A 14,384-nucleotide genomic window follows, 5' to 3' on the forward strand; every position below is an offset into this window, starting at 1 on the left:
TTTTAATTATCCATAAACATTCGCTTTTGAAATTCAATGAAAAATTTTACTTTGTATCAAACGTTCAAAGTAACACTTTCACAATATCCTTTACCATTCGCGAATTCTTTAAAATTCCCTTTAACGTGCGCGTTATAATTTTTCGTTGTGGAGAATTCCTTTATGAGAAAGAAACGAATCATCTATTTTCCATTACAAGAAAGAAACGAGTTGTTTTAGCATTGTTTCGGGCAAGCTGCAATTTTGTTCTCATTTAACGGTTCTTTGTTTAATTTTAACGAAACGTAACTATGATATATTTTTATAAATTTCGAAGAACGAATTCTGCACCCAAATCATATTATTTTAAATTAGGTTCATCACTATGATGACAATAACTATGGGAAAAAGAGATTGTGTAATATCAGAAATTCAGATAATGTTAAACTATTTAGTTAAAAGATACGCTTTTGTGTAAAAAAAACAATTCTTTCAGGTTTAAAAAATCGTATAAAGCTTTTATAGTACAAAAAATATTATTTTTATAGTATAAGGGTGTGATAACATACATTTCCTAACTTTCTGTTCAAGATGTTTATTTTTGCATATGCAAAAATAAGAAACCATAAAATTTATTTTATTACATAAAAATTAGTTTAACTTGACTTACGGCTTCTCGTAACTCAGGTATATGGTTATGTCGATGGTTTGTAAAATTAATGTTGAAGAATGTCCTAAAATTATTCCCATAATTTTAGGTTCATACTCTAAATTAAATTCTGAGGCTCAATTAATGTCACGTAAGTCGAGAATCCCAATAATCTCAAATTTTAAATTTTTTAACTAAATTGAATATGACACTCATTATTGTTATTGACAATATTTTGATATTTATTCAAAATCTGTAATTGTCCTACTAGTGAACGTAAAATGTGTCCATACAAATACAAGTATCTTAGGAATAATATAAGTAAATTATAAAGTAAAAATAAGAATCATCTCAAGGGGAGTAATTATTTTTATCACCCCCCCCCCCTCTCCTTTAATATTTTTTAATCCCAAAAAACACAAAATTTTCAAATTCAGGTTGCAGCATTTTGTCAAATCTGTATCATGGCATTACAGCTTCTATGAACCAAATTTAGTTACCATTTTGAAAAATAATATTACCACAAAATGTCTTATTAAAATTATTTGATAATAATATGTGAATATTTCCCAATGTAATAATAATGTATTTAAAATTAAAAATTGTATACTAATATACATTTAAAATTGCAAACTTTATACATGGTCACAATTTTGGTCATGAATTCATTTTTTTTATATCGTTACATTTGCCATAAATGTAGCTCGATATTACTAATATAATATTTTATTAAAAGTGCCACTAATAAAAAAATAGTTTATAAATAAATTTACAATTTTTATTCGCATGTTTTAATTTTATATTTACAAAACAACACGCATTGATGTTCAATAATTTTAGGCACAACAACAACGACATGGCAACACTCAGAGCTGTCACTTTGCACATCTGATTCGCCCGACAGAGGCGTTCCTCTGCCGATATTTATGTCAATACCAAATTTAATGTAAGCATTTGGTGTTAAATGTATTTATTTACAATTTAACATTACATATACACAATTTAAACCTATTAACAAAACTCGACATTGATTTTAAAAACCTTCAAAACCATTTGCGTAATATTATTTCTGAATCTAACGATGACAAATCAAATTTACACCTCTACGAAACCATTCGAACGTTTGTGAAAAAATTAACACCAATATTCAGCAATGTCAATCGATTGCATCTCAATTGGCCTTTGGCCAATGCAGTTTGAAAATTAATTAATAATACTCTATGTATAGAATCATAATTTATATAATTGCAGTGACTGATCGAAATGGCTTCCACGATGCAGTTAGAGTTTACACAAGCCATGACCGACTTCAAAACGATGTTTCCAGAGATGGACGACGATGTTATTGAAGCAGTCTTAAGGGCTAATATGGGAGCAGTAGATGCGACAATCGATCAACTATTAGCCATGAGTACCGACAATCAAAATGAAAAGTTGAGGAATGAAATTGAGAAGGGGGAAACTGGCAATGGCGTTGTTAAACGACCTGCGGTTCAAACGATGGCTTCCACTGCAGTCAGTAACTCATCTGTGTCTAGGTATATATCAATAGATTGTTCAAATAGCACATTTTTAACGTATAACAAATTTAATACTTTTGCGATTTATATTTTCAGTGATAATATACCTTTAAAAGTAAAACATGGATGGAAACCTCCAATGATTGGATCTCTACCTGCAAATTTTTTAAAATTACCTTCAACCGCTCTAGATTTATCTGAAAATCCAGATCTTGAAGACGAACGAATCGCACTGTTTTTACAAAACGAAGAATTTATGGCAGAACTGCGGTGGAATCAAGACTTTTTATGCGCTCTCGACAAAGAACAAGGAAAGAATGAATCTAAAAAAGGAAATGAGGATGAAGCTGATTTTAAAGACCGACTTAAAAACATGGGAAAGAGTCAGTCCATTGTATTTTACTATATTATTATAAATTTCATGTTATTAATATTTATCCTAAATTTTAGTGTCAAAAAAGAAGTTTTCGCAATTGACAAGGGTGTTCACCTGGCAGGGTAGCAAGAAAAGTAACACCACTGGAGGACTACTACAAGAAGAACACAGCGATGACGAAGAACGACCGACTCGATCTCAGTCCAGCGGTCAAAAGTAAACCGATCGACAATCGATATTTTTACATATTTACCATTAGAACCTGACGACTCGTGGCAAACTAATGAGTATTCGATAGGCAGTGCTTCAGTTAGTTAAACTAACATACAAATTTAGACGTTGCCATTAATAGGATTAATTTTAGTCAATAAGTAAAAGATACTCTTATTGTGATTTTTTTATATGTCTAGTCAAAAAGAATTGTGAAAAAAATGTTTTTATTTAATTTTCGATTCGGGGGTAATCGTGCAATATAATAATAATACAAAAACAAACCAATGAACAAAAATGCCTTATAATACATACTCGTGTATGTAGGTACAATCGTATAGCGCGCAATTTGCAATAATAGCTCTAATAAATCTCGTTTAGAATCAATCAAAAACAAAAATCTCTTTAGTAATAAACTATAATAGTTATCCTTTTTTATAAAAATATATACATTATTTTATATTAATTTATTATAAATATTTTATTTTGTTATTATTTAAAATATTTAAAGATTAATATTATATATAATTGTATATTTATTAATATATTTTACTATTTATTAAAACCATTAACTTATTATATGTTTAATAGATTATTTTTTTCACTCTCGTGTACCTGTTTTTCATTCCTAAAACATTATTTATTGAATCTCGATGTTTTAAAAAAAAACATATGTTTAATATCTTCTTTCAGAATGTGATCATATTTATTTAATTTATGCTTACCTGTGTATTATACTTTTGTATCTTGAGTTATTAATAAATTTATTACAAAAATTCCAAGCTTTTAATTCGATTAAATACTCATATTTAATTAAATACTAATAAAGATCAGTTATTAAATTAAAGGGTTAACTAAATGTTGACAGTACAATGTTAAAATGTGTTGTTATACACCAGGCATTATTAAATGACAAGGTATTGTCACTAAGGTCAATGGCTGCCTTACTGGCCATTTGTCAAAAAGTAACAGACTATTTATAATTAACTAACCATATACGAAGATGAAGTAAAATCGCCGAGTAACAGCGAATAAATGTCTCATTTCAGGATCATCGTCCAAGATTTTTATATATGCATTTCCACAAAGGGGATACAACAATCAGGGCCGGCAATACAGGTGACCGCCTGGGCCGCTAGTCTTATGGGGCACTGTGATTATCAAACAATATTGTTAAATAATATAATCTGATATTATTTGCCGCACTGACATGCTGACCTAAGCGATTCGCTGTAAAGCAACAAAAACATGCATTTATTATTTTTATTTGATGCAAATTCAAGAGGGTGAAAGCCACGAAGTCGGGCTGTTGAAAAACAGTGTGGAGAGGAGAACACCAACGGCGATCCTATATAGATTAAGTACGTTATTAAACTATTAAACTTCATATATACCGGGCATTGATTGACTAGGTACGCTGTTCCATATTTTTTAACTTCATATAAATCGAGCATCATCAACTGTTCGCCGGTTAGATTAGGTTCGCTATCCCATTTTTTAAACTTCATATAAATCGAACATTCACCGGTTACAATCATATTTTTCTTCCAACTTCCATCCTGGAGTCTTCCAACTCTGATGAAGGCGGAAACACTCTTCTTGGAAGATGTTGTAGAGCTCCTGATTGTTTCGTATACGCCACTCGTTGCTCTCGTATATAGCGCCATATACCCTGCAAAGCACTTTCCTCTCGAATATGTCAAGCAGCCTTTCGGCAGCCCTGGTAAGTGTCCAGCTCTCTAAATCGTATGTCAGAACTGTGGTCTGATCAGCGTTTTGTAGAGCAATATTTTTGTATGACGAGATAGTGTCTGCGATTTGATTTGTTTTATTAGGGTGAAATAGCATTTATTCGCTGACACTACACATCTCTTGATCTCCTTGCTGACATTGTTTGTAGCTGTTAACAGGATTTCGAGGTATGTGAAGTCACACACCCAAAAGTGTACTCGTTCATTTCGAGATTTTCAGGATAGGCATAACCGACAAGTATTTTGCTTCTATTTCATTGATCTTAAACCCCATTTTCAGATTCAATGGCGTTAAAGGCTTCTATTAGTGCCTGTTTTGATCTCGCCACTATATCTATCTCATCAGCGCATATTACTGCCGGTTATATACAGTAAGGCATCTCATACTATCATCCTTAACCCACCCCTCCTTCTGTGGTTGTCACTGCACTGCAATGTTACTGTGGTCTTGCTCTGTTTATTTTAACCACTTGCCTGAGTTAATTTTATAATATTAGCATGTATGTTGGAAATTAGATATTTTTCTAATTCGCTGTGGACTTGATCTGTGAGATAAACCAATCTCTCAAAAAAATACAATAATATTATAAAAGGTTTTGCTACGCATTTTTTACAAAAACGCATATACGTATTAAAAACAAAGTTATTTTGGTATAGTATAATTTTCATAAAATTGACACATATTAAATGGAATTAAATTACTAAACATTCACAAGAGTATGATCACTGTGTAAAGTTAAATTAAGTTTTTTCATATACATACATATAAGTGAAAAAACATTTTTTTTATATAAATTATCCATTCGACCAAAACGCAAAAAAAAACATCGTTAATCACTATAAATAAAGTCGACCGATTGATAGTGCAATAGGAAACACTTGTTTATACAAATGACTCGAGTACAAAGACTGTACCGTGTCATCGATGCGACAAACTACAACATTGACTTTAATTTAATATACGTTAAAAAACATTTTGGACAAATGTTATGCTAAAAAATACATTTCACGACTAGTTTTCCATCTAAAGAAATGCGAGAAAACGAGTCGTTCTTTTCCGAAAAGTAAAAAGAACGTCAGATCTAAACATTTATACACAAATCCATAAATGTATAGTTTGAAAGTTAATTCGTTAACTTTAAAAAATATCAATATAAAAATTAAATTTGATAAATAATTTTTTGTAATAGTTTTTAGTTTTAACCCTGATCTTTGTGCAAACAATAATAATACACTAACATTATAATATATATATATACACAAGCTATAAGAATCCCACTAGACATTAATGTGTATTGTAATTTATGTAATAAGTTAGCTATCTTAATTCTATCAATTTGAACTAAAACACCAACATTGATACTTGTTAATAATTTTAATTACATACAAGGTTCAAAAAACAGTCGAATGATGTTCTTTAACAATAATCAATTTACAATATTGAGAAAGATTTGGAATGTTTCAATAGTGGGACGATTTCGTTGAAATACATGTATATACCAATTAGACTGCTGGAGTATTATTGGCGTTGGCGACTGGCGGGGCCGGAGCGGGTTGCACAACGGGAACGTTAGGTTCCAGCAAATGAGCGGTGGCCATTTGGTAAGAAGGCGGCGGTGCTTGCTTGAGCGCTTCCTCATAATCCGGCAGCGGAGCTAGAGCTGGACCTGGTGTCGGAGAAGAGCCAGAGAGTCGAACACGTTGACTGTCGCTAATCGTAGGCGTATAGGGCAGCAGAGATCGTAGAGCGTGTTGACGCATAGTCAGATATTTGTAACAGCGCCAAACCATGTTGATACAGTAAGCCTGAAAAATATAAATTTGTAGTATCTCATTACATATAAGAGGAATTCTCCATTTAAGAAAATTTCTAGATCAAGGAAATATATTTTAAAAATTTCAAAAAGCTGCCTTGAAAATGTCTATTTTAATTATTGAAAATGGATCTAAGAACAACCAGAAATATGTTTTTAAGACCAAGGATAAGCATAGTGTGGTATAATACATTTAACACATTCAACATCAGACAAAGCACGAACTAGTCAGAGTAATCACCAACTCTCAGATGAAAATGTCGATAATATTGATTTTCATTGTTAGTGTTTAAATCACCTTCGAGTAGTACTTCATTCAAAAATTCGACAACTTTACCGTATGTGTTCAACAATGCAGATGTGACTCTTTACACTAAGCAGATGGCAGCGTGACAGCTAATGATTTAACAAGTTTCATAAAAAACGACTCGCCACGTAATTACGGAAAAATAAAGTAACTACTCCAAAATCATCAACTTTTCTTAATTCTTCATCGGTAACAATTTGTATTATAATCAAGACTTGCATCACAGCAAATATAATTTATTTTACCTTCATCATCATGCAACCGATGAATGCCAACATGACCGTCAATGTCAGTTTATTCGGCGAGAGCTGCAAGAGTTGCGAACGCCACGGAATATGTCTTGATTCAGCAACGAGACGATGAAGCGAACGTAAGTAGCACAGATATCCAGTTGCAGTAAGCCTGTCGATAAAACGATAAAAACAATACCATTTAATATATGCATAAACAAAGGAAAATTTCATGCCGATCGTTATAATTACGTAGTAATGGCGAAATCGAAGAGTTGGAGGCAAAAGAATGGCAAGAGATGGGTCGGCTTTCCTTTGACGGCTCCATAAATAAGCATGACGTTGATCGTCAACGTACAAAAGGTGACAAGGGCACCCATATCGACATCATCTAAAACATTTATAATATAAATAGAGACAGTGTGAAATTTAATCATATAAAGTAAGTGATATTAGAAGCACTAACGATATATGAGCGAGTGCGGGCGGTGATTTGTGTAGGGATGAGCTGGAAGGTCTACATTGCTCAATGGCGTTGGTAATGGCGCCGGGGGCTCTTCACCGAGCGGCGTCAACGTGGTTTCGCCCTGCAGTCTTTTCAGCAGTTCAGGTTCTTGCATAATCATCGCCAATACAACCAAAGCGGCGATGTGTAGCAGCTGTAATGTGTAATAACACAAAAGTTAGATGTGTAGCAGCCTGTAATAGCTTACGTGATATTCTACAGGCTCTTCATAACTGAGGACTAATTTAGTCACACCAGAATAGCAAAGAATAATATTTTTCACTTTTCCTGTTTCTACAACTTTATGTGAAAGAATTTTAGCCATTTATTAGCAAATTAATTAGGAATTATATAGGTTCCATTGTCGGACAAAAACAAAGTACAAAATTTGATAAAATATAATATTAATTAAGATGACGTAATCAATGAATAATATGAAAAGAAAGCCAAAAAAATGAAATATTAATTAATTTTATTTATACTTGTAAATAACCTTGTAATTTCCGCATACACAAAAGCTTTTCTTCGACAATAAATTGTTACATAATAATTTTCTCAAAAAAAATTTAACGCATAAATAAAACCTTGCACACTTGACGCTGTGCTTAAGGAATGCAGGTGTAGAATGACACCACTAATGTCAACATCGGTGTCATTTTACAGCTTCAAGTTGTCTTTATTACCATACTTTATTTTTATACATACTCATAACAATAACGACAAAAGATTCCGAATCTTTAAAAGTACTTGTGGGCCTCAACACATAATTTTTTAGCTTTTCAAATATTGAAAAACTTAAAAAGTAAAAAAATGCAATTTATGATTTTGCGCATATTTTGTCTGCTCAAGTCGGATAGACTATGGCGATGTGATAAATAAAATACTCACCATGTGCCACAATCCGAGGATTATTGTACCATTGCGGACGTGTAGACAGCCACAACAACGCCATTCGCCATGCTCGGAGCCCAATTTGGGGCGTAATCTCAACATTTTCGACGAGTGCGTCCTCTAGGACGATATCTGAAAAAATACAATATATTTATTAATCAATAAGTTGAAAATGCTATATATAAGTGTCGCTAGGCCGAGCGCATGAATTATTTAAACTAGCACATAGCATATTATATGAATCATGTACAGCCCGTCCAAGATATGAACGACCATCGTCATAGTACTGGTGAGAGAATTTAATAGGGTGACCATGTGAAATTACAAGTGCAATTAATTTTTACTTTTTTAATTTTATTTGTTGAGGAAAATGTAAAATAACACTTGCTTACTTATTTTGCTTATTTGTATACATATTTAACTCAAAAACATGACAGCACTCACCAAAATATTATTTAAGACGTATACCAATGGCGGCAACTTTGGCGCAAAATAATAAAGGCGAGCGAAAATGGCCCGATTTTATGACCCGTCATAAAATCACAAACAAACGTCAGGACAAATTTTTACAAAAAATACGGTTAACCATCAGGTGCGGGTATAAGCGCAGAGACATCTAAAACATAATTTATGGGTTGTACGGAACAGAATGTAAATATTTAATAATATATGTAAACAAAGAACAATAACATCGCGAACGTGTTTGAGCGCGAAACATTATAGTTTTTAATGCAATTTCCAACGCATGGTCACCCTACTTTAAAAACATCCCTGATTTAGTATTGGTAACGTTCTCATATCGGTGTAAAAAAATTCGTGGAAAACTGTAGATGTGTGCATGAATGCGTACACGCACCCTTATTTACAATACAACGACGATGGTCGTTAACATCTTGGACAGACTATACATGAGTAAGTCAAATGACTCAATCTCGTAATTTATTAAACAAAAAAGATAAATGTAACAACATATTTTTTTACGTAATCTCCATGGCAATAATTACAAAATTTTAAGGACTAAAAAAGTATACGAATACTCTAGAACAGCGCTGTCCACAGGCGGCCCACAAACCAATTCATATTTTTGAATGAAAAAAATCACCTAAGACATTCGTGTTTTTTATGGATGATGGTAAGAGCTTAAAAAAGGGTCTCCTCAGATTAATAAATTAACGATAGTTTCACTATTCTTTCGGTGTTTGTTAACAGTAGTCGTAACAATGATGCTATTCAGTTTTTAGTTTTGATATTTTCAACCTTAAATCAACAATAGCAGTGGAGAGAAAATAATCTGTTAAACCATATTATGCTTCATGAGTTTTAACTTGGTGATAATAGATATAACAGTAGCAGATAAAATCACCTGTAATGCAATGGGCAGGAATGCCATTAAATTTAAAGTGTCAAATGTGGTTCTAAAAATTTCGTTCTTGGAATTTTGATATTGAATATCTATGTAAATCTATGGTAGTCCTTAAGGGTTATTAGTGAGGATTTAGGGCTGCCATCAAAGCGGATCTGAGATTTAACGGTACATAAGCTAACATAAAAGTTTAATGTGTCGCCTGCATCAGTTCAGACATTTAAGTAATTAGAAAAGATGTCAATGTATCTCATAAATTATCTGAGGAAAAACTAACGCAGCGTATCTCAATTTGCCAATCATTGATGATTCGAGAACAGAAAGATTTATTTCAGTCATATTGTTAGTGGAGATGAAAAGTGGACCTTTTATTTTAACACACAACATAAAAAGCAGTGGTTGTACGCTAATCAACCCCCAATTCCAGCCCCGAGAACAGAATTACACCTCAATAAGATAACGTTATGCATTTGGTGGGATTTGAAGGGCATATAATTAATAATGAAAATTGGATTATGGGCAAACAATGACGACAGATACATAGTGTGCTCAACTAATTCGTTTAAAAGCGACTCTTACTCTTTGATGTAATTCGCCCTCATATATCGAAGAAATTGATAGAAAAAATCAATGGATTTTCTTGGGAACTCATTTCTCACCCACCTTATTCTTCAGACATTGCTCCAAACGACTATCATCTATTTAGATCCCTGCAACAGATTTAGGGATACAAAAACAGATATAAAAAACGACATTAAAGAATTAATTGCTTCCAAAATACATTATTTTTCGAATCAGATATAAAAAAAATTGATTAACATGTGGAGAATAATCATAGAAAAAGATGGAGAACACATAATTCAATAAAATAATTACGGGTTTATTTACTCATTTAACACATTGTTAGCAGAACAGGTAAAATTACCAATTTTTTCACTTTTTGCTGGTGTGTGAGATCCATAAAAATACGTTTTTTGTTGACTGGTGGTGGAAGTCGGGTAATGTATTTATACGGGTTATTTTACGACAATTTCATTGTTCTCCATTAGATCACAGTTCACACTACACAAAGCACTTCCATATTTTTTTGTATATGATTAATTAATTAATAAAAATCAATATAGTCTCAGTGATATTTTTTTGTTCAATTAATGAACTATTCTTTTATTTGACATGGTCAAAACCATGAAACAGATCGTATTTATGCCAGATTTTTAATAGTCTGCTTTTGTACTGCAACTCTTTAAAAACCTTTATTTTGTACGTGGATAGGATGGTTCATTGACATGGGGTTGGTAGAAAGGATTTTTTTACCCCACTTGTCGCATTGTATTAGTTTACTTGACTATAAATAGTTCTTTAATGGATATTTAGAGTTTCAAAACATAGTATATGGTGAGCTTGGAATTTAAAATTTTATAAAATTATATTAGATACGATTTTTGTGCACGCAACACCTCAATTTTTACCAGCGCAATGTGTTAACCTGCACTTTAAAAAAGGCGACTTATAGAATTTTAAGACGATTTAAGATATGTACTTAATGAGAATAATATCGAATTTTGAAGATCGAACTAAGCACTTACTTGACAAAATGTGGAAAATAAGACCACTTAAAAAATTCACGATCAATTAAAATCCATTTATCAATGAATTCACGGTAAAATATTATTAAAAACATTCATACAAAGTTTATATGAGTCCCATTTATCAACGCTAGCGGATACTTAAATCAACTATGATGCACATGTAAGTGTAAACGGAGTGCACTCAATAGGGCAAGCGAATCATCACGAGTCATTTTGTGCCGTATATGTAGCGGATGTTGTAATGATTCAATGTGCAGAAAGTGATTATGCGGATTTAGAGAGTGAAATTTTGATATCAAAGAAGCATCTCGCTCCGGACGAACTGTCACTGTAGACATTGATAAAATCAAGACCATAATTGATAATGACCGTCATTTGATGATACGTGAGATTGTTCGAGCATCAAACATTACTGACGCTTCTGTTTGGAGACATTTACGAAAGCTCAGGATGATCAAGAAGCTCGATACTTGGGTGCCGCATATATTGAGCGATAAAAAAATAGCGGGCCGAATCTCTACTAGTGAACTTTTACTTAAATGCTAAGGGAGTTTTATCTGAAACAATCGAGTGCAACAAACTCTACCAAAAAATACACATTCACTTTAACATTTATACATTGGATGTAAATAAATAAAGATAAGTATGTAAATATATATATATATATATATATATATATATATATATATATATATTACTACATATAGAAAACTTAAAATTATAATTTTACTAGCACCTGCCAGATAGTAAATATTTTAAACGGTAAAAATATATATCTACTAGTGAAAATGTATTTCAATATGATTACTGAAATAACATATTTTAAAAAATATTTTCGGGATAAATTTGAGACTGTTTTTTCTAGATTTTCATTTAGGAACATTCACATGGAACTGAATGTATTATTTATTTTGCTGCATTAAATCCAGTTGTCAAATTATCGATAATACAATATATAAAAACATTATATTTATAAAAATCAGCTGGTGCTGTTGTTGATTTTTCGTAATTTCTTTGCTTCTTCCTTGGGTATTCGATCTGAATTTTAAGATCGAATACTTAAATTTACTGCTACTAATTTACATTCGTTGAATATTTTCTCTCATGTCTAATATTTTTTAAACATTGAAAAAGCAATAGTCAACAATAATTTGCAAACAAATTTTAACACAAACGGAGCCGCGTTAAAAAAGTACAACCTGTCCCTTTGAATAATAACGTTTATTGTTATAGTACTACCTAGAAAGTGGGTGCTTCTGAAGGCAATGTTCCGCTCCTTTTCTTTATTGTATATATAAAAAGGGTTGAAACAACTTATATCTGAAATACATCAGTACACAGATCTCAAAAAAAAGTAGTTTAGTTGAGATTCATTATTTGAGGTCAGTTTTTACTTTTTTTATAAATATATTTCTGCTATGATTTTTACCAGTCAGGCCCCTCAAGGAAAACGTGCAATTGAAAAGGAAAATTTGTCCCCCCTCGGCAGGCCTGAGCATACCTGCCGATTGGATATTTATATTATTATAATATAATATAGAAGCACAAAAGAATGCACTTCACCAAAAGGGACCGATACATATGCCGACAAAGTCTGTGAAAGTGTTTCTGAATTACAGTGCCCAGTGATAGCGTTGCCAAATCTCCAGCTGTTTGAACAATAGTTGAAGTATCACATTGGCCAGACAATCGAGAGTAGGAAAGAGCGAAGTAAGGGCGATTATAGTGTACTCGCAACACTTTCACTTTGCTACTACTTTGTTTCGGGCTTGGGATTCACGAGAGTTCAGCCCAACTTGCAACTCGCACAAAGCCGAGTCAATCCTGATTCACCCAATCTTGGAAATGACTCAGAGACTACTACGAGAGCAACATGTATATATACTAATATAAAACAACTTTGTATTGTATAAAAACAAACGTGCAACTATATTAGTATATACACTCGGTTAGATTGTATGTAACGCCGCTGCCAATTTAGAGAACAATAGAGCAGTGTTTTGAATTTTTATCGCACTTTTATGGTTTTCAGTTGACTGAATCAACTGAAAACGTGTCTTAAGTAGTGAGTTGGTTTGGGGGACGGGTGGGGGATGGGGGGGTCCAACACAATGGCCCTCTAGAAAGCTATAACAATAAAACAACGGAGTGCTCAAAATAGCTACACAAAATAACATAATACATTGTATCGATTTGAAAATGGGTTTTGTTTCAATTGTTTACATCTTTTGTTTTTGTTTAATATTATATGTATAGTGACAGGTGTATATTATTAGTTTCAATAACCTGCAATGCAATTAATAATAATAAATAAAATAGTATTAAATTACACCATATATTTCCAGCTGACGAAAAAGTATGCGCACTTATGACTAATGTGATTTAGATTATGCATTCAGTTTGTCGATTGTTTATTAGAAGAAGCGTCTATGTACGCGAACGCGAGTGACGTTAAAAGATAAGCAAAGCGTAATGATTATCTTTGAAGTATACAGTATACGCAAAAGGCGGAAGGGCGAAGACGCGGGGGCGCGAAAGAAAACGATCACGCCCGGCGACCGATAGCGTCAAAAACAGTATTAAAACGTAAAACGTTACCTTAGCGAACCGCAGAGTACACACACAGTATGTGTCGCAGTGGAGCACGATCTAATGGCACCGTCTCTGGCTCACGCATGCGCACAATCGATCAGCCGCTCAGTGTGACCAGCGTTGCGGTTAAATGCTTACAGTGCAAATTATTATTTTATACTTTTTCATGCCTATATTTTTTAATACTGAATCTAGCTCTATTGCTTTTTCCACATATTTTTCCACTGTATATTTTTTTCTTAAATAAAATATTTTATTTAATTTAAAAAACAGAATCCATAGATAAGACAGTAATAGCATCGTAAAAGCAGTGATGTGCTGCTATAGATTCGCACCGGTTGGATAGAACCAGTTGCTAAAATAATTTTAGTTCTTAGAGCCGGTTCTTAAAACAAGAAACTAGAAACAATAAGTAAAAATAAAATGTGTAACTATGAAAATAAGTATCAGGAGATGTAGTATTTGTTATTATGTCCAGCTAAATGTATAGATTTGTGGCGACTGGCTGAATATATTTGCATTTATTAACAGGCATACATAGCCATTGCTGAAACGAGTGCTCACTAAAACCTGAAATATATAATGGAAGATTTTCCGTCTTTTTTTTC

General features: G+C 32.6%; 2 protein-coding genes across 42 annotated transcripts; one reads left to right on the forward strand and one right to left on the reverse strand.

Annotated features, from left to right (window-relative positions):
- Positions 1 to 1,462: 1,462 nt before the first annotated feature.
- LOC148226255 (CUE domain-containing protein 1) lies at positions 1,463 to 2,941 on the forward strand. Of its 2 annotated transcripts, XM_088203958.1 has the most exons (4): positions 1,463 to 1,574; positions 1,880 to 2,166; positions 2,245 to 2,531; positions 2,599 to 2,941. In XM_088203958.1, exons 2-4 carry the CDS (start codon positions 1,892 to 1,894, stop codon positions 2,742 to 2,744), a joined length of 708 nt encoding a protein of 235 aa, XP_088060084.1. In that variant the 5' UTR covers positions 1,463 to 1,574; positions 1,880 to 1,891; the 3' UTR covers positions 2,745 to 2,941. The 2 variants fall into 2 exon arrangements, with proteins under 2 accessions (XP_088060084.1, XP_088060083.1); XM_088203957.1 differs by having other exon boundaries at positions 1,880 to 2,531.
- Positions 2,942 to 5,128: 2,187 nt separating this feature from the next.
- On the reverse strand, positions 5,129 to 13,841 carry LOC148226256 (lysosomal-associated transmembrane protein 4A). Of its 40 annotated transcripts, XM_088204442.1 has the most exons (10): positions 12,764 to 13,222; positions 12,579 to 12,685; positions 12,424 to 12,504; positions 10,521 to 10,669; positions 10,175 to 10,305; positions 8,230 to 8,364; positions 7,303 to 7,495; positions 7,089 to 7,227; positions 6,852 to 7,008; positions 5,129 to 6,291 (listed from the first exon to the last, which is right to left on the reverse strand). In XM_088204442.1, exons 6-10 carry the CDS (start codon positions 8,332 to 8,334, stop codon positions 5,989 to 5,991), a joined length of 897 nt encoding a protein of 298 aa, XP_088060568.1. In that variant the 5' UTR covers positions 8,335 to 8,364; positions 10,175 to 10,305; positions 10,521 to 10,669; positions 12,424 to 12,504; positions 12,579 to 12,685; positions 12,764 to 13,222; the 3' UTR covers positions 5,129 to 5,988. The 40 variants fall into 40 exon arrangements, with proteins under 40 accessions (XP_088060568.1, XP_088060579.1, XP_088060587.1 ...); XM_088204453.1 differs by lacking the exon at positions 12,579 to 12,685 and having other exon boundaries at positions 10,259 to 10,305; positions 13,128 to 13,222; XM_088204461.1 differs by lacking the exon at positions 10,175 to 10,305 and having other exon boundaries at positions 13,128 to 13,222.
- Positions 13,842 to 14,384: the final 543 nt, after the last annotated feature.

Source organism: Plectrocnemia conspersa, unplaced genomic scaffold (genome assembly GCF_051122295.1).
Source record: "Plectrocnemia conspersa isolate PC_06_02 unplaced genomic scaffold, ASM5112229v1 ptg000014l, whole genome shotgun sequence".
Taxonomy (NCBI): Eukaryota; Metazoa; Arthropoda; class Insecta; order Trichoptera; family Polycentropodidae; genus Plectrocnemia; species Plectrocnemia conspersa.